The sequence below is a fragment of the Caretta caretta genome, chromosome 3, assembly GCF_965140235.1.
Source record: "Caretta caretta isolate rCarCar2 chromosome 3, rCarCar1.hap1, whole genome shotgun sequence".
In the NCBI taxonomy this organism is placed as follows: Eukaryota; Metazoa; Chordata; order Testudines; family Cheloniidae; genus Caretta; species Caretta caretta.
In genome coordinates, this window is record NC_134208.1 from 85,362,823 (window position 1) to 85,382,835 (window position 20,013).

General features: G+C 45.0%; 1 protein-coding gene across 3 annotated transcripts in view; it reads right to left on the reverse strand.

The window, feature by feature from the left end:
• Positions 1-447: 447 nt before the first annotated feature.
• Positions 448-20,013, reverse strand: part of METTL24 (methyltransferase like 24) — a 90,224-nt gene continuing 70,658 nt past the window's right edge. Inside the window, exons 5-6 of one of the 3 annotated variants that reach the window (XM_075126643.1) lie at positions 16,966-17,054; positions 1,549-1,744 (exon numbers count right to left, since the gene is read on the reverse strand). In XM_075126643.1, coding sequence (XP_074982744.1) covers positions 1,687-1,744; positions 16,966-17,054 — 147 coding nt within the window. In that variant the 3' untranslated portion in view covers positions 1,549-1,686. Of the gene's footprint in view, positions 1,745-12,835; positions 13,004-16,965; positions 17,055-20,013 lie in introns of all 3 variants that reach the window. The other 2 variants (XR_012667638.1, XM_048844810.2) reach the window with 2 other exon arrangements.

Genomic DNA, 20,013 nt, shown 5'->3' on the forward strand with positions numbered 1-20,013 from the left:
GATGCTGCTTGTAGGAGGAGCCTGGAGGGACAGGGGAGGAGAAGAACTGACTGATGTATTTGTGTGGCATTAGTTAATGGATCTGGGGAAATTGTGTAGCAGGGCACCCATTTAGTATGGTACACAAGTGTTAGGAAAATGGTACATAACTTCCTCTGTTTGCCAGCCTCGGAAGGCAGGTCTATATAGCATGATGGTGTGTGCGGTGTAGCAGCACAGCAGGGAGTTTGTGATGATAGGTGTGAACAAAGGAATGAGGGGCTTAAAGGAGCAAAACAGGAAAAGAATGATTGAGGAGCATCTTATTAAACATAGTAAAATGAATTGAGGATAGACTGAAAACTGAGTGGCAGGGGAGAAACACCAAGGCTCAGAGCAGATGGGAAAGTAAAGGAAGTTAAAGAATGGAAAAGGAAGGGGAAGTACCAAAGCAAGGGAGACTGTGTGTCTTTTATTTAATACAAAGTTTAATGGCAATACATTACATAAAAATACTAAATTCTCTCTTAACCCCTCTCAGATGGGTAGTATTGGATGGGCTAGAGTTTTTGAAATGTTCACATAAACCATGCACTCCTTCACTATGTTTCTGGTAAAGTGAGGGGGAAATGACTTCTCTGGGAAGTTTAAAATATATTGCTTGGGCCTATTGAGCCTGCCAGTTGGGCTTCTGAGGGAAACCTGGAGGGGCCAGTTGAGTGATTTGAGCTTGTTAGCCATTGGAAGGGGGACTGATTTGAGTGAAGAATGCCTGTGGAGGAGGCGCTGGCATGCATATACCAGGGGCAGGTGTAGTATCTGACAATACATTACACCTTTTTAAAAATTGACTAGATTTCCCATTGACTGTCCCTTTTAAGTAATTGTTGGTTGGAAGAGAACAATCTGCCACAACTGTCATGGGAGTGTTTGTTTTTAAAGTAATAAAAGGTGCTAGTCTAAGCACAATCATTTAAGGAAAATGTATCACTTGGCCATCCCTGAGAAAGTAACTTATTTGGATCAGTGATTTTTTTCAGCAGCATCTCTTGGTGTTCACTGTACTAGAGCTGCTCCCAGTGAATTTTCAGGGCCAGAGTAGGGGAATGCTCTCTGCTGACCTTTAGGAAGGCTGGGGTCAATCCACAGCCATGTGTGGAGAACTGTTAGCCACTTTAGACGAACACTTAGAAAATATCTCTCATCTGTTTCTAATAAAGTCTATCTACGTAACTTATGGAAGATGCATGTACAAAACAATTTCAATGCCAGATCTCTTTTTAGTTTTCCGAAACAATGCATGATAACATTCAGCTTTTGAGATATTGCTTAGAAACATTTTGATAACAGGGCCTCGGTTTGCAAGTTCAGTAACTTTTGTCAGCTGCTCCAATGTCCTTTTCACTAATACGGTTCAGTGGGATGATTACATGTCATCAATTCCTTTATTCTATTTCCATCTTGTGTTCACCCAGCTTAGTGTGTAACAGCTACTTGCATTGAAGGCTTCCTTTTTCAGAAATATCTGTGGTTTCAATAAGTCTTTGTAAGTGTGAAAAAGCCTGAAATCCTTCAGTTCTAATTCTTTGAGAAGACTGTACCAGTATCGGACCACCATGCTGTCATTGCCACTGACCTCAAATCCAGGCCAATGAATGTGGACTTCAAAGACCAGTTGTCCTATCTGTTCAACAATGTCTTCCAGAATCAGGTTTTCCAAAATTTTCCACTCAGCACTTTCCATATCTGCCTTGAGGACATCAATCTGAAACAAAAAGCTAATTACTTTATGAAAAAGACAGACTTTGCAATTGCTGTTGATAACCATCTGACGTGCCATGCTTTTCAATTTCATTCAATTTTACTTAATTACTCTTGAGTATGGCTGTTTTTGTTTAGCAATCCCAGCACCTCCTGTGGATAATTGAACCAGTTTTTGAAGTTTCATAATTGCTTGTTCATAGCTTCCCCTCCCCAACTCCCCACGCTCTCAACTCCCTGTTTTAAATGCTTTGTAGTTTGAGGCTTCTAATGAGGGTACTAATGTGGTCATTAAACTGCTATATTTTATTATTCCTTTACAAATCCTCCACATGTCTCAAAGTTAGAGGGGTGAGAAACACACATTGATATGCAAAGATATCGGACCATAATTTTCTTTAACTTAAAATTAAGAATTCTGTGCACAATAGTTAAAGATTCTGCGAATTTTATTTGTCAAATAAATGTGTAGGCTCCAGCATGGCATTAGGGAGCACAGGCCACTGGCTGAACAGAGGTGGGAGATCACACTGCAACTCCCCCCCCAGGACACAAACTCAGCGGTGAGGCTGCACCCAACCCTGACATGGTGCAAGGACTGGGCCTGCCCCAGAAACACCCCAGGGCCCTGCCCCTCTGTGCCAGGTTCACCAGATTTGGGCAGGCAGGCTCAGCCTGTCAGGATCCAAGTGTGGAGGGGCTTAGTGTGGGAGGATCCAGGTGTGGGTTGAGAGGGTTCCGTGTGGGGCAATCTGGATACACAGGGATTTCTTGGTGGGGTTCTGGGTGCAACGGTAATGGGACTCTGCAGGGGGATCCAGGTGAAAGTGGTTGGAACTCAGTGGGGTGGGTGTCTGGGTGTGGACAGAACTCGGTGGGGGATCTGGGTGTTTCAGGGTATGGGGGTCCAGATGCTGGGGGAGTGGGGCTCAGTGTCCTTTTACCTCCTGTTTTTGCCTAGATATTGCAGCTTATGAGGCATGACAATGCTACTGCAATGCTTATTATAGGGGAAAATGAGATGAGTGAAACGTAGTGTTTCATATGCGTATGCATTTTCTTGTTTGTGGGCTTAATGTCAGTCAGATAATATTGTCTCAATTTTTGTGATTTAACTTTTATGTAAATTTCTGTTACACGGCTATGACAGAACAGAAGTGTACAGCTGAAATGCACACAAGCTGACCATTTGGGGAGTGCTTGGTATGCAGCTCTTTGGCTGTGGTAGATGGAACCCTGTTTTGACTTGTGTTTTGCTGTGACCCATTCAGAACTCACAAGCCATGCCCAGTTGGTCTGAGTTCTTGGAGGGGAGATCTCCAAGGAACATTGAAGTGCTGTAGGAAGCGGTGTTTGTGATTCATTTGGTGGTGCTATTTCCTTTCAATCAGTCCCAGCATGCTCGTGGAGGCGTGCCTTCTAGTGGAAGAGGCTTAAAACCAGGGCCTTGACCACTTGTGGCTATTAAGATCCCACAACCCATTTTGTAAGTGTAGGACTCCACCACAGCACTGAACTTAAATTGAGTAACAGGGCTTAATTTGTGCTGGGGCTTGCCAGGGCTGAGTCCCAGCACCTCTTTTGTTACAAATTAAGCACTGCCCCCACTCCCCTCTCTCTGAAATGGGTTGGGCTTGTTTTGAAAGGAAGTGCTGCTTTTTTCTACCTACCTGGGAGTAGGACAGGGAGTTCAGAAAGGCATGACTAGAACTTGCTGGGTAAGCAAACTGGAGACAATTGAATGCTACTCTGAAGAACTGGATTCTACCCCTGCCTCTGCCATGGAATTTCCTATGTGAAGCTAGGCAGGCTACTTACACCAAACTTTCCACAGGTGGTCATTAATTGTATAATCCTCATTTTCAAGGAGCTTGACTTGAGGCACTGGCCTCTGACTTGCAGCTGAAACTAAGGGGAGTGGGAACTGTGCTTTGAATATATGAAGTGCTATATAATGTTACTTATAAAAAAAAATCAGGCCCTAGGTGTACCAAATTCAGCACCCAAAATCAGTGGATACTTTTGACCTTAATCTTTGTAGCTCAGTTTCCAATTTGCAAAATTGGGATATAATACTCCTTCACCTCACAGCGGTGTTGTGAAAATGAATTTAAAAAACATCTGTGAAGCACTCAGCTACTTTAGTGCTAAGCACCATAGAAAAGCCTATGAGGAAACTAATAATTATGTCTCCAGAGCAAGGTTTGAATAGTGTACAGTAAATAAAGCTTACAGCCACACACTGAACAATGAGGAGAAAATAAAATATTGACTAGCTGCTCATTGTCAGTATTGTCCATCCTGTGCTCTGAATTAGGCAGAGGGTCCTGTGGGAAAAAATAGTGTGTAATCATGTAATTAAAGACTATATCATAATGCATAAGCACAAGGGGGCCAAATTAAGGGTGCACAGGTATCCTCAACTCTGGCACTTCCTAACTTTCAGTGCTTGATTTTGCTACCTTTAATGTAGCTTTTTGTCTTTAATAGTTTATATATCAGTTTACTTGTGAATCATTTTAGACTCTATTGTGTTGACAAGCACTATAAATATAAATTGTATTTCCTTAACTCATTATGACATTTAAGGTGAAAAGTAGTTAAGGGATGAACCCAGTAGTTCCTCTTTATAAATTCAAATAGCTGCTGCTTTTCCAAAATACCTTTAAAAAATTGGACCTTGCTGTATTTTTGTAGCTAATTTACAGACTAAACAAGTATGATCATTACATGACTACACTGCAATGCCTTAGACACCACTGGCTTTATCTTCATGGGACTGCTGTAATTTTCAAAAATGGAGACATTATCTAGTTTGAAAACTTTTCAGAAAAATTGCTGCTTGGCTTCATTCTCTCATTTCCCCACTATTCTTGCCCCATAATGATATAGTTTGAGGTCATTCTGTCATAATCTATTTACAGTTATTGTCTAAAAAATATTAATAGCCCTGTAGCTGCATTGGCTGAACAGCAGGCACCCTGCACATTCTATCCCACTTTCATAAAACTGACTTGAAATGTGGCTATTAACTCATTTTATCCTGCAGAAAAGTTGGTTGCCAAGCCACAATAATGACTTTATTGAACACATACTGGAAGGAGCAGAAAAGAAATATGATGCTAGCAGAGATGTGATATATACCCAAGCCAGAATTTCTTAGTTTAACGTTCTACTAGTCAGTGCTCTTCATTGCTCAGGCAAAGATAGAAACACATACACATATCTGTTCACTTAGCACCTGCTCATGTGCAACTCCGATTGCCCTACTTGCTGTTAAGTACCAAGGGCTAAATCCATGAAGGTACTTAGGCATTGTAACACTCAGCAATGCAACACCCAATCCCTAGGCATCCTGCCACCAAGATTGGCATCCAGACTTCTTGTACAATGCATGGTGAGAGATAGGCAGCTAAGAAAGGGATTCTCGGAAGCCAGCAAGTTGAGCAGGGAACTGCTTAAATTAGCCAGGAGTGAAATGTAGAGGAAAGAGGCCACATACCTTCTCCTACAGTTTGGCACCTAAGCAGTCAGACTTGTGCTCTGGCAGACTAAATCTAGATGAGAAATCTCACCAAAAAACAAGCAAGCATGACCCCAGAATACCCAATAGTCTGGGGATTAGGGCATTCACCTAGAAGAGGGGAGTCACAAATTCAAATCCCTGCTCTGCCTGATTTGGAGCAGGGACTCCCAGGTGGGAGGCTGAGCTTGGCAGACTCTTGGTCTAATTTTCTTTTGAAATTGTGTGAGCATGTGTGAGAGAGAGACAGAAGTTTGAATGAAAGTACACAGATTACTAATGGAAATAACCCTCTCTGTAGACTATCTCCTAGGATTAAGGATATATTTTGAAAAACCTACTGGAAGCCAAACACCTTCTGACAGATTTCTTCTCTGAGGATCCGGATGTCAATATACAATGATTCCAGCATGGTGCCGCCTAGCAGAGAATTTCTGATTTTGAGATTTGAGTCCTTTGAGGGAGTTAACCCACAAAATAAGCTCTGAAAATGTTAGTATTTGCCCTGGGTGCCAGCTGTTAGAGCTCTGTTCATATGCCTTAGCTCTGTGTGGGAAATCTAGTCATCCACGCTATGGAGATAATTTTGATCTGTGTAACTGATAGCTTCTGTGACTTGTGGCTGGGTGGACTGTAGAGGCTTAGGGGCCAGATCTCTGTTTTCAAGCTATTTCCTTTCAGTACTGAATTATACAGACAATGCCAAAGCTGCCACATATTGACTTGCTGAAGAAAAACACTGACACTGGAAAAAATTATTCAAGTGCTGGATTACAAAAAAGCCACTTGAAAACAAAGTATGGGGAGCTGCAGAGGAAAGATTTTTAACTCCATCTCAGATTCTTAACGACGTCAAAGAGCTGCCACTGTTGTTCACCGAGAACATTATTTCATGCACGGAAGCCCCTGCTTAATGGTGGAAGTATAGCTCATTCACTTTCACACTGTCAGGACTTGGTTATGTCAGTCTTTGGAGTTTCCCCCATACAATGTTGCTTCTGAGAGGGCGCTTTAGCTGCACTCAGGTTGTGATCTCTGACAGGATACTGTGTGGTCCCTGAAACCGCTAAGAGGCTTCCTTTTTTAAATGAAACCTGCCACAGCTGATTCAAGTATTAAAAAATGATGCTAAGAAATTAAATAACAGGAAGTAAATAATAGCCTTGAACAAAATGGTTTCAGGGTTAGATTGTAAGCTTCTGTGGGCATGGAGTGCATCTCCTCTGTGCTCTAAAGCACATATTTCTCAATATCCGGTCCATGGACCAGTGCCAGTCCCTGAGATCTCCCTGACAAAGTTTAGGAAGGCAGCAAGCCAGTCCCTGGCATCAAAAAAGATTGAGAAACATTGCTCTAAACTACTGTGTTGTTTATAATACACCATAAATAATTAAAAAGCTTAAAGGGACACCAACTTAAACATCATGCCATTGTCTAGATATATTTTATCTACAACTGTTCCAAGTAACACCAGAGATTAGACTGAGAAATTAAAGATAAATTGGATTCATCACATATGTAGATATTATAAATGCCAAGTTTGTATGTTTTACCCTTCTGAAGATGTACCACCCTCTTGTGTCCTCCTGCCCACACCCTTAAGAATACGTGGAAGTCACACAGATGCAGACTGTTGGGTTCCAAATAGCCGTGACTATTAACGCTCAGCAGCTATGCTGCTCTGGCAAGGTTCTGGTAGCTACAGCAAAAAGGGACAGGGAGGCCCACCAGAGGGTGCACAAACTATTTAAAGGGATACTACACAATTTCTATAAAGTACAAACAGTATCCTACCAGTCAGGGAAAAATGGGCCCTTTCCTCACACCACTAGAGCATATGTACCAACTGAAGAAAGTATGTGAGGAGAGGATTTTAGGTGTCTAATGTTTCACACATGATACACTGGCTCAATTACTGTTTTAAAGCTAATGACTTGCTGTGACCTTGTGTCATTTCCCACTACACAAGCAAGAGTTCAGTTTGCCTTGATAATCTTAGAAATAGCAGAGTTATCAGGGATTTAGGATGTTTGGTACCCTCTGAGTACCATTTAGAGCTCCTTGGAGAGAAGAGTCAATTGAGAGTGGATTGCTGGAGGAAGCAATTACTCACCACGTGGCACCAGCAGCCCCAAAAGAGAGAAATGGCAAATTCATTGCAGGTTAGTCAGCCATCCCTTTGTTTCCAAAGGATCAGTTTTTCAATGTGGAATGAAGAGGGGAATAGAATATTTTATTGCTAGTTCAAAGCTATGTGGAAGTGCTCATGATCAAACATCCCTGCAGCTTCACATTAAGAATTCATCCAGAAAGTCGATTATAAGACTGATTTGTGCCTGACCTCCAAAGCCATGATTAACAAATTATAATTTTCATATCAAGTGCATGATGAGACAAGCTCTGTTTTCTGTTGTATCTGTCTTTTGTTACCCCACCCTTAGTTTAAGATGCCCTCAGTAGATAAGAATTTAGACACTACTATATGAATGCAATCCACATTCTGGCAGTAGCTTTCTTGGGAAAAAGCTGTATTATGTTTTTTAAATTTTTTCTTTCTTTCTTCTGTGACTTGCTGTCCTCTTTTCTGTAGTCTTTCCGTATGTTTTCCCTCTTTCTCCTTCTTTCTATTCATCCCCTTTCAACTTGATTTCTGTCCTCTTCACCAACAGCCTATTGCTTAGCTCCCTATTATTTCCTTGCCCTGCGTCCTTGTCTCTCTCCTACCCTGGGTTGTAATTGATGGCAGATGGAACAGTAGTCATCCTTAAGAGCAAAGTGCAGATGCAGCAGTGCAGGACCTCCTTTCCTGCTATCTCTTCAATCCAAAGAGAATGGATGTCATCTCTGAACAGTGAGAGGACGACGAGGCTCTGCTGTGCAGTTGCATGCATACTCCTGGGGCCCTGACCAGGATGGTGAGGGTGCAGGACTTGGGTGAAAAGATAAAGTGCCCCTACCCAGGCCTGTATTTCTTACTCAACTTGGATCAGAACTAAAGTTCCTTTTTGTCCTCCAGATGATGGCATTGTATAGATAGCTTCATATCCAAATAATTCATTCTTGGTTCCCAGCTGCTGTTGGCTAATCATACTGCTGCAGGGGCCAGAACAGTGTTTTTCCATCCACAGCTGAGCAGGAGGCTGTCACCCTTTCTGTCAATTGTAGGCCTCCCTACCATCATCCATGCCTTTTTCACCTCACAGTTAGAGTCCTGAAAAGTGTTCTGCATGGGATTACACCTTAAATCAACTTGGAAACTGCAGGTGGTGCAGAAAATAGCAGCTGGCTTGCTAAGCAGTGTATCTCCCTGTGAGCATAAAGTACCTGTGCTCTGGAATCAGTATTGGCTGCTAGGGCGTGACCACTTCTCCCCGTGTGCCACACTCCTACAGCTGGGATCAGTGGAGGTGCTCCTGAGGGAGAACCTTTACTTACTGTCGTCTTGTTCTGTGTTTGTTCTAGAATGATGTGCTCCTGGTCCGTGACAGGGCTCCTATGTGCTATGGTAATACAAATGATAAATAATAATTATACAAAAGAAGAAGCTGCTGACACAGTGTTCTCCAGGAGACAGCCCTGACTTTGGAATCCTCTCTTTCCTTTGGTCCAAAGTAGCCCAAATGTGGTGACATTTAGGGGATGTTGTAAAGCTGGTCTATCTGGGCAGGCTTTTGGAAAAGGTTGAGAGGCAGAAGGTGCCTATTTATGTGGAGAAAGAGTATGGTTTTGTGGGGGCTGAAGTGGGGAATTACAGATTTATTGGATTTATTTCTGCAGAGAAAGGCTGTGGGTTTGCTACTGCTGGCAGTGACCTGTACATTAGATGCTTTCTGAAGGGCTAAAGGAGTAATATTTTATGGTCAACATATCGGAATAAAAAAATACATAAAATGGCTTTGACTTAAAATTTTGAACATAATGTGTTGGGTCAAGACAGCTTCCAAAAAGCAGGGCTGAGACATAAAGATAAAACAAAGCCCCTGGGGTGTAATAAATCAGTCCAGTTAAATTGCATTAGAGTCTTTTCATTTGACAGGAAATGACTTGTTTAAAATTACTGGGATGTTCCCTGCCCACCCAAAAAGATGCCCAAATCCTGCTAAACTGAATACGACCGATCCCATTGGCTTCTAAAGCTCAGTGTACTCTTTTTTGCTTGGCATGTAATGTATCACATCTCTTGCTCTGAGCACCTTCCCATTCACCATTGCTGATACTATTGAACTCACATTAAATCCTGTTCTCATTTTAGCCTCTTTCTTGCAAGAAAAGTGTGGTAATTAAAGCTTTTGGCCCTGGTCACTGCTTTTGAGATTATTCTGAGCTAATGGACCATTCATTTATAACTAAATTAGAGTAATTCCTAAAATTAAGCTACCCCAGAGGAAGCAAGGTGTGAAAATGTTGGATTGGCTCAGTTGATGTTTTACATAATGGTCAACCAGTGACTTTTTTTTACTTGCAGTCAGTGTCATTAACCAATACTAGCAAACCTCTGCTCTGAAACAGAAGACACCATTTGCACTGTCTGCTGGTGTTGAGTGTTTTTTCCAACCTGCAAAGCTTATCTATGTTAAACAGAAAAGGATCAAAATATCACCTATTCGGGGCCTTGCTGGTCCTTCAAACTGTTGCTTAAGGGGGTAGAGGAATTCTCTTGAAAAGGAGTTTTAGAAGCCTAAATCCTACATTATGTACTGGAGAATGAAGGCAAGCCTCTGAATAGCCTAGGGGTTAGGGTATCTACCTAGGCTATGGAAGAACCCCTACGCAGCCAGATCTGAAGGGATTTGAACCTCTCTCTCCCACATCCCACCTGAGTGCCCTAGCCAGCAGGCTATAGTATCAATCTCTTGGTTGGGCATGCTCTCTGGCCCAATGAATAGTTACCAAGTAGCACAGCTTCAACAAGAGAGATGGAGAAAGCCCCACCACACAGTACCCATTAGGCTGGTGGTTAGCACTCACCTGGAATGTGGGACACCTGGGTTAAAGTCCCTGCTTCAAATCAGGCAGTGCAGGACCTGAAAACAGCTTTCCTATATCCCAAGAGAGTATCCTAACCACGGGGCTATTGGCTATAATGGGGTCTCATGCTGTCTCTTCCTCCATGAGAAAGCTTAGGTGCAAAGGGAGGGTTCACAGCTGAGAATCCCAAGTATGGGTGGCAAGTGAAGCAGCCCCCAGGGGGGCTAGCTCCTTCTTCTGCACTTGGCCCTGCCCACACTCCATCCCTGCTTTCCCCCAGTCCCTGCCCCCTAGGCCACCCCACTGCTGCTCTTCACGTCCCACCTCACCCCACCCGCTTGCCTCCTCACCCCCTGCTCCCCACAAGACACACACCCCCTGGCTCGCTGCATCCCTCCGCACCCCTCGGCCCACCGTTCGTCTCCCCACCCCACCCCCTGGCCGGCCGCTCATCTCCTCACGCCCCCACCAGAGCCCCCCCCACCCAATGCAAGACCCTCTCTGCCGCTGCTGGCTTGCTGCTTGCCTCTTCACTCCTGGGGGGCAGACACTGGGGCCAGGGATGAGGGATTTGGGGTAAGGGAGAGCGCTCTGGGGTGGGGCTGGGGATGAGAGGTTTGGGGTGTAGGAAGGGGCTGAGGGGGGCTGGGGGTGTGGACTCTGGAGTGGGGCTGGGGACTAGGGGCTTGGGGTGCACAAAGGGGCTCAGGGCTAGGGCAGAGGGTTGGGGTGTGGGTGGGGAGGGTGCAGGCTCCGGGAGAGCATTTGGGTATGGGGGGACACCGAGCTGGGACGGATGGAGGATTGGGTGCACGAGGGAGTTTGGGGTGTGGGGTCCCAGTGGCATTTACCGCGGCTCCCAGAAAGTGGCCACCAGGTCCCTGCAGCCCCTCTCCCCCCAGCCACATGGGCAGCCAGGGAGACTGTGTATTGCCCTTGTGACGGCAGGCGCCACCCCCGCAGCTCGCATTGGTCATAGTTCCCGGCCAATGGGAGCCTCGAAGCCGGTACTCGGGGTGAGGGGCGCCATGCGCCTTGGTGGCCACTTCCAGGAGACACGTGGAGCCAGGGCAGGCAGGGAGCCTGCCTTAGCCCTGGGCCCTGGCTGCACTGCTGCCACCCGGACTTTTAACAGCCCAGTCGGCAGTGCCGCCCAGAGCCTCCAGGGTCCCTTTTCAACTGGGCATTCTGGTTGAACACTAGATGCCTGGCAACCGTATGACCACTGCTCACCTCCTCACTTCCCCACACCCCACACACACACACCCCACTGGCTCATCATGTCCCTCCTGACTCCTCTACCAGGGAACAGGATGTGGCGAACAGCAGGGACCTTTGGGGAGGGGATTCAGTGGAGGAGAGAAAGAAGACTTATCAGGCGGTGGGGAGCAGAAGGAGTAGAGCAGGAGTAGGAGTAGTCCTCTATCAGAAGGAGTAGAGCAGGGAGGGGAAGAGTCAAGGCCACCATGGCCCAGGGGTCCGGCAGGGTTTGCCAGCAGCTGCGCCAGGGGAGGCTTAGCCATCCCTGGGCTCTTATACCCATAGCTCATGATCCCGAACAGAGAGAGGCAGCTTCCTACGTCCTGTCAGATCTGGACCCTCAACCCTGCCCTTTCCACAGCATTTTGCTCCTGGCTAGCTTCGGTGGGTTCTGTGAATTCCTTTCTCAGGCCCCTGACTCTCCCCATACCCTGCAACCTCAGGCCTGTGAATTCCAGTGGATGGGAAGGTACTAGGGTTTAGGCATTGACTTTAGCCTTTACTCGCTAACTTAATCTAATGAGAGAACATTCTATTGTCTGACCTCTGAGCAGGAAAAAAATCCTCTTGTTTTTCCTTTTTTGATGTTATCTACCAGACACTGCTGGATGCTTCTAGGAACGGATGTTTATTCAAGAAAATAAATGCTGTTCACTGGAGCTTCAGTTCTCTTCATTAAAGAGGAACAAACATTTGTATCTTGTTTATGCTGCTGCAGTATTATGCAAGGGTATAAAAGTGGGTTGTTAACAGAACTCACCTCACGCTAACAGACTGACCTCACACTTGGTAAGGCAACTCCCATCTTTTCATGTATTTATACCTGCTCCTGTATTTTCCACTCCATGCATCTGATGAAATGGGTTCTAGCCCACGAAAGCTTATGCCCAAATAAATTTGTTAGTCTCTAAAGTGCCACAAGGACTCCTCATTGTTTTTGCTGATACAGACTAACATGGCTACCACTCTGAGAACTGAAGAGGATGAAGGTCATGTTCTCTCTTACTAGACATGGAAGTTAATGGCTGCCACTGCTTTAGAGAGACAAGGTGGGTGAGGTATAATAAATGCTATTACTTCACTGACCTGGTCCCTCTAATATCCTGAGACCAACACAGCTACAACACTTCAAAAAATCCATTAGAAAGTAATAAAACACCTTAGAGAAGAGCATTTGCGGTAGGCTATTTTCAGAATAAAGCAAATAGTTAAAAACAAAACAAAAAACATTTCACTGAAGAGTATTTAAAGCTCTTCTTGTGTTTGCTAAACCAACAGTAAACCATAGGAACCTGATGCTGAATGCAATGTAAATTATATTAAGGAAAATATATCACTGCATACCTAGGGTCTCTCTATGCATCCTTTGGTATATGACCAAATTCAGTCAAATTCCCTCTCATCTTCAAAATGAGCTCTTTGCTAGTTGCTGAAATAGCCCCAACCGTTATATCTCCAGCAGCCTGGGAGGCTCCATCTCCCTGCAAGCCAGCTCTTCAAATGTTGTCGTCTCTATAAAAGTGATTCACTGAAAGTGAGAAGCTCCTAAAGGTATTAAATTAATCCAGTGGATGTGAGGTGTGTGTGGACATTAATGTAACAATTGCTATATATGCGAAAGAAAATCTGCAGCCTCTTGGACATCAGTTGTCATTCAATTATGCACCACACCGTGGCTGTGTGAACTTCACATTGCCTACAGAGAGAGAACTCTGATTCTCTTGTTCCTAAAACATAGGCCATCATCTCTTAAAGGGACTCTCCTTCAGTTATTAGCAGAATGGGGTCTATGATGTAGCTCAGCAGTTCTCATTTCATCCAGTGGAGGATCTGGTGCACATACATGCTAGGCCGCTCAATACAGTACTTAAAAAAAAAAATTCCCTTTGTGAGACTGTTAATTTCATTCCACTTGCTATCTGACTTGCTTATGTACTTCCAGGCTGCCCATTCCTTCCTATGTGGTCCCAGTGTTCATTTGCAATGGCAGCAGAAGTACGGCAGCATGTACAATGTACATTTGAGGCACACAACAAAGACTCCCTTGAAGAATCTTTCCCTCTTCTGCTCTTCTCCCACAAAGACTGTAATACTGCATTGGGAGAGAGAAAGGCCGTTTGTAGGGCTAATCTGTACATTTTTAGACCCAGTCTTCCTTTGAGTAAAATGATTTGGATACTTTGAGGTGACATCAGAATCAAATGGTAACAGCAGAAAAAGCTCCAACTGCTATGATTTAAGTGTACAGACCAACAATAGTCAAACTCCAAATGGAAAGACTTCAAGCTATAGAAGGGGGATGTGCTGTAGGCTCTTTGGCAACAATTTGAAAAACTTGCTAACGAAGAATTAAGGGGTACAGCCATGTTTGCAGAATCTCCCGTTCTTTCCCTCCCCATGCTGGATTCGTGAACCTTTATAAAGAATTTGTCAGTCAGTCACTGGACAGAAGGAGAGCAACTGGGGTAGAGAGGTAGATTTATTTATTTGGAAATAGTTAGATATTTATTATAGTAGTTAGTATAAATAGTAGTTAGATATTTATTTATTTGTTTTAATTTTACTAATGTACTGAATAGAGAGATTCAACACCCTTTCCCCTTCAATTAACTGGTGTTAAATGCCCACAACATACATCCCACTGGTTCTCCAGCAAAACTAAGGAAGACTAGACTTTATATTCCTGATATTTCTAAGATAAAAACATGCACTAAAAACTGTACAAAATAAACATTATTTTAGTCCTTTTTTATACACCATACACTTTATATAACATATAGAAGCAAAAAAGGGCATACACCAATTTTAAAAAAAAATTTTCTACTAGTCGCCTTTAAAACTGGTGCCCACATTTTCCCCATTGCAAAGACATTTCGCATTTTTGTGTTCTTGTGGAGCACACAGGTTTTGGCTGCGAAACCTCTGACCTATATTACTATGGCTATTAACAAAGATGCTGACTGAATGCAAGATAGCTGCATACTAAACAATCCTTCCAGTTTGTTTCCTGGTAGGTGCACTATTGTTGATAGCACCATAAGTATCCAATCAGGCAAATAAACAGAATGGAGTTTAAAAAAAAGCAGAGAAAGACAAAAGAGTCTGAGAGAAACTCCTTTAAAGAAACATTTGGAAGGGACAAGGGAGAGAAGGGAAACATTGATCAGTTCATGAGCCTTTCATTTCAAGGGCCATGAGCAGTAAAAGTGGGTTTGATGATATCACATTAGAGCCAGGTATGCACAAAACACTGTACAAAGCAGCAGTCTCTGTTAAAGATGAGTTCCGCAGCAGGATTCTAGGGGTGCTGCCGGTCAGCATGGTGATGGCTTGGTAAAACTGTATGGGGGAAGCGGGGCTTGCACAGCATCCATCTGACTCTAGCTGCTGCCTTGATTTCATGACTGCTAAATTTATTAATTCGTTTAAAAAAGCATCAATACTTTGTAGTTTACTGATGGTAAAAGGCTGTATATGTTCAAACTGCAACTGGAAACATCTGCACCAATCTGATTTCCACTGAATTTGCAGTAACTGGAGTAATACCAGCTAGTTGATGCAAAAGCATATGGGAAGCTCACACATGGAAATAGTTAGTGCTCAAAATGCATCCTGGTGTAATTTACAAGAAGCCAGTGGAGTTACAGCAAGGATGAACTTGGCCCAACATGCACAAGAATAACCTCAGAGGAATTGAATGTGTGTCATAGGCAATAAGTCTAGCATGAATGCATAAATCAAATTATAGAGCTGGAGACAAATGCTTATTGTTGAACCACACACACTCTACTACTTTGGGATTATTGCTTTAATGTGGTGACTTTAAAAAAACATTAGCTTTACATTTTCTAGTTGGCTTGCCATAATATAGTTTTCACTGGTGATCTCCATTTCAGCAACAGCCAGCATGAAAATCAGATGTGAGAAACAGGTCTGCAAGAACTGCAGTAGTTCACAATGCAGAATTTAGCTGGAGTACAGTTAGTGTCTCCAGAGAACATTCAGACAGGAACTGATAACCAAACATTCTTCTTTGAGTGATGGTCCCTATATGGATTCCAGATGTGGATGTGCATGCATACCATGCACCAGGAGGTTTTTAAAGCAGTGTCTGTTGACCTGCACGTGCATCCCCTCATGCTCACAGCCGAGGTATAATAAACCATGTGGGTCAACACCTTTTGAGTTCCCTCTGACTGCCACATGGCTGGAATCGGAACCCCTGTTCCTTCATGCTCTTAACTCTGCTAAGCGAGTGATTTCCCATCTGTTTTTTCTTGTTTGTAGTTGTCATTCATAGTGTTATATAGCTGTAGTTACTAGTAGATAGTTAGTGTCGTTTATTGCCACATTTGGGGGAGACACCCCCCTCTTCCAGGGACTATGCCCTGAGTTCATGGCTTCAAGAACTGTGCCTCTTGCCCTGGCCCATTTTCGGTGAGTGATGAGCACGAGCGCTGCCTGTATCGCCTCAGTGAGGCCCACATTGCCCCCTGCTGCCCTATTTGTAAGTCATTCCTGCCTCTGGAAGTTCTTGATCGAGGATGCCATGCATCCGTGGAGGCATTCAGTGATAAGACTGACGAGTCCTAGCACTCTCTTAAAGACTCCCATGCCACACTCAGGTCTCTCAGTTTCTATACCTCAGCCCTATGATACAGACAGCAAAAGCAGCGATACTGGCCTTGACCGCAGGCCTCCATCTGGCTTACTATCACTGCCGGCAGGAGGCACCACGTAAACGGCAGCAATCCCAGAGACAACACTATCTCGCCTCTGCCATGACCACCTCCTTGCCCCTCTCCCACCAACCATCAAAGCAACAGTTTTGGTATACTTGTCGAGAACCCAGACCCCCCCACCATCCCTCCCACAGTGCCACATACTGTCTTTGGGGGCCATCTTGCCCTATTCGCTTCCACTGGGGCAAGATCACCACGGACAGTTGGGTACTAGAGATCATCAACCATGGATACTCCATAGAATTCCTGTTGTTTTTGCATCATTGCTTCCCCGCTCCCAACTGTCCCTCGGGGACTCCTCCCATCAGGGCCTCCTCCAACAAGAAGCTGATGCTCTTCTCCTCAAGGGCACCATAGAGACCGTCCCATCTAGCTACAAGGGGCTCCCCTTACTTCCTTATCCCAAAGAAGGGCAGAGGGCGCTGCCCCATTTTAAACCTTTGAGTGCTCACACCTTTAGCCGGAAATTCAAATTCCATAGGGTGACACTCGCATTGATTATCCTCTCGCTCTCCCAAGGAGCCTGGTTTGCGGCTCTCAACATAAAAGATGCCTGTTTGCACATCAATACTCACCCAGCCCATCGAAAGTTTCTCCGATTGTGAGTTTGACACAACTATTACCAATTCCAAATCCTGCCTTTTGACATAGCAACGTCTCCATGTGTATTTACCAGTCTTTGCCATCATAACAGTACAGATACAAAGTCTCGGCTACTCTCTGCTCTCCTACCTGGATGACTGGCTCCTAGTTGTGCTCTCCTGCCAATGCCTCCTCTCCACCATCCTCACTGTCTGCGCTCTTCTCACCTCTCTTGGGATCTGTATTAATGAGGACAAGTCAGTGCTCACACCTACCCAACAATCGGCTTCATTGGGGTGTGACTTGACTCCAATGCAGCACGGGCTTTCCTTCCAGCAGACCACTTCACCACCAGCACAAACCAAATTGCAAGCCTGTGCTGCAACCCTGTACCACCATTCCGCTGCTGTCTCTCTCTTCGCAGACATATGACAGCGCGTACCTCAGTGACACCACAGGCCCGTCTTCACATGCATTGCCTCCAGCTCTGGCTCCTCTCTGTCTACAGACCACATTGTGACTGCCTGCACAGCAAAGTCCTGATCCCCTGGCAAGTACTGACATCCTTCACATCATGGACTGATCCTTCCCAGGTCCTGGTTGGTACTCCCTTCAAACCTCCTATGCCACAACCCGTGCTCACAATGGATGCCTCCCTCGTGGCTTGGGGAGCTTACCTAGACTGCCATATAGCACAGGGCATCTGGACACTCAGGAAGCTAGGTTGCATATAAATATCCTGGAACTGAGGGCAGTCCATTTCACCTGCCAGGCGTTTCTTCCCTCCTATGGGCCAACCACATCTAATTACTCTCCAACAACATTGCAGCAGTGCTTTACCTCAACAAACAGGGTGGTGCCAAGTCTCCCTACCTCTGTTCAGAGTCCATTCACCTTTGGAACTGGTGCATCAAACATCAAGTCACACTCCTGGCCACGTACCTCCCGGGCACCCAAAACTCCCTGGCAGACACACTCAGCAAGACACTCTACTTGAACCACAAATGGGAGCTGCACAACATGTGCCTCTTCCACAAGTGGAGCACCCAAGCTGGGACCTCTTCACCACTCACAAGAACCTCAAACTTCCATTTTATTGCTCCAGAGGAGCCATGGGGGACGACTCTCAGGACGATACCCTTCTCCCTGGACAGACTCTCTCCGCTATCCCTTGCTCCCCTTCAACTTCAAGTACTGTGCATGATTTGCCGGGATCAAGTGATGGTAATCCTCATACCCCCATTTTGGTTCTGTCAGTTTTGGTTCACTGATTTCCTTAACCTCTCCACCTGCACACCACTCCACCTCTGCACACTACCGGATTTCCTCATGCAAGACCAGGGCCAACTTCGGCATACCAATCCCGGCCCTCTTCACCTCACAGTTTCATTTTTGGATGGAGCTCAGGCATAGACAGGGCATGCTACACCCCCATGTGACGTATCCATACCCAAAGCAGGGGGGCATCCACCAGAGCCTGCTACCAGGTGAAATGGAGGCACTTCACCTCCTGGACTCACCGCCACCAATACCCGCTGTCTACGATATCCATATCTATCGTCCTCTATTACCTTCTTGAACTTAAGACTTTGGGCCTATCCCTCAGCTCCATATGGGTCCATCTATCAGCGCTCAGTGCCTTTCTCTCCCAGTGGATGGTCTTTTCATGTTCGCACACCCTACCACTGTACACTTCCTAAAAGATTTGTTCAATATCTTCCTGCCTGTATGCAAACCCACATCCTTGTGGGACCTTAATCTCATTCTCTCTGCTCTCACAAAACTGCCCTTCAAGCACCTGGCCATGTCCTCCCTTTCTCATCTTTCCATGAAAGTAATCTTCTTAGTAGCCATTAACTCAGCAGTCATGATGGCTGACCCTCCCCTTACATCATCTTCCACAAAGATGAAGCTTCCTTTTGTCTCCATTCCTTCTTCAGTTGGAGTTGGAGTTCCACCTAAATCAGTGTATCCACCTCCCAATTTTCTGCCCCAAACCACACACCTCCCATGCAAACAGGGTCCTCCACTTTCTGGATATCCAACGTGCATCAGTGTTCTACCTCCACTGAACCTATGTATTCCATGCATCACCAAGACTCTTTGTATTGATTGCTAACTGTTGTAAGCACCAAGCCCTCTCCTCACAGTGCATTTCCAAATGGGTCTCTAGGTGCATTTGCGAATGCTACACACTCAACAATGTAACACCACCTGATGTTGTCACGGCACACTCTACCTGAGCGCAAGTGGCCACATCGGGCTCCTTCACCAATGTCTCCGTACACATCTTCACATCTCACTACGCCATCACCCACACAGCGGCTGTGAATGAAGTTGTGGGCCATGCTGTACTACAGACAGCACTTCCAAGCACATCCTTACACCCACCTCCATTCTGGTCACTGCTCACTACTCATCTATGTTTGGAATCTGTATAGGGACCATCACTTGAAGAAGAAGAGGAGGTTAGTTGCCTGTAACTGGCGGTTCTTCGAGATGTGCAGTTCTTATTCGGATTCCAATACCCACCCTCCATCCGCTCTGCTGCGGACTTGACTATTCAGTGGACTATTCAGCCCAGATACAGTAACTCCATGGGGTTCAAGTTCCAGGGCCTCCTAGCTAATACTCTGGTTCCCCAACCACCTTTCCCTCTGCAGTAGCTTCAGCCCCTGTGGTTCTAAACACCCCAAAGACAGGTGCTCAAGCCACTATTACCCTTCCCCAACTCAAATCAGCCCCAGGTCCCCTTCCTATTCTCTCTGCATCAGCTCCAGCACTCTGACTGAATAATGCACCTAGCCAGATTCTCCAGATTCTCCAAGTTACAATATTAAATATGCCCCGTTTCTTCACCCTTTCTTCATAGGTCATGGTTTTTCTAAACCTTTTATCATTTTGTTGCTCTCCTCTGGACTCTCTCCAATTTATCCACATCTTTCCTAAGTGTGGCACCCAGAACTGGACAGCGTATTTTAGCGAATGCCTCACCAGTGCCAAGCAGAGTGGGACAGCTACTGCACATGTCTTATGTATAACACTCCTATTAATACACTCCAGAATGATATTAGACTTTTTTGCAACTGAATCACACTGTTGGCTCATATTCAGTTTGTGATCCATTATAACCCCCTGATCCTTTTCAGCAATACTACCCCTTAGCCAGTTATTCCCCATTTTGTAATTGTGCATTTG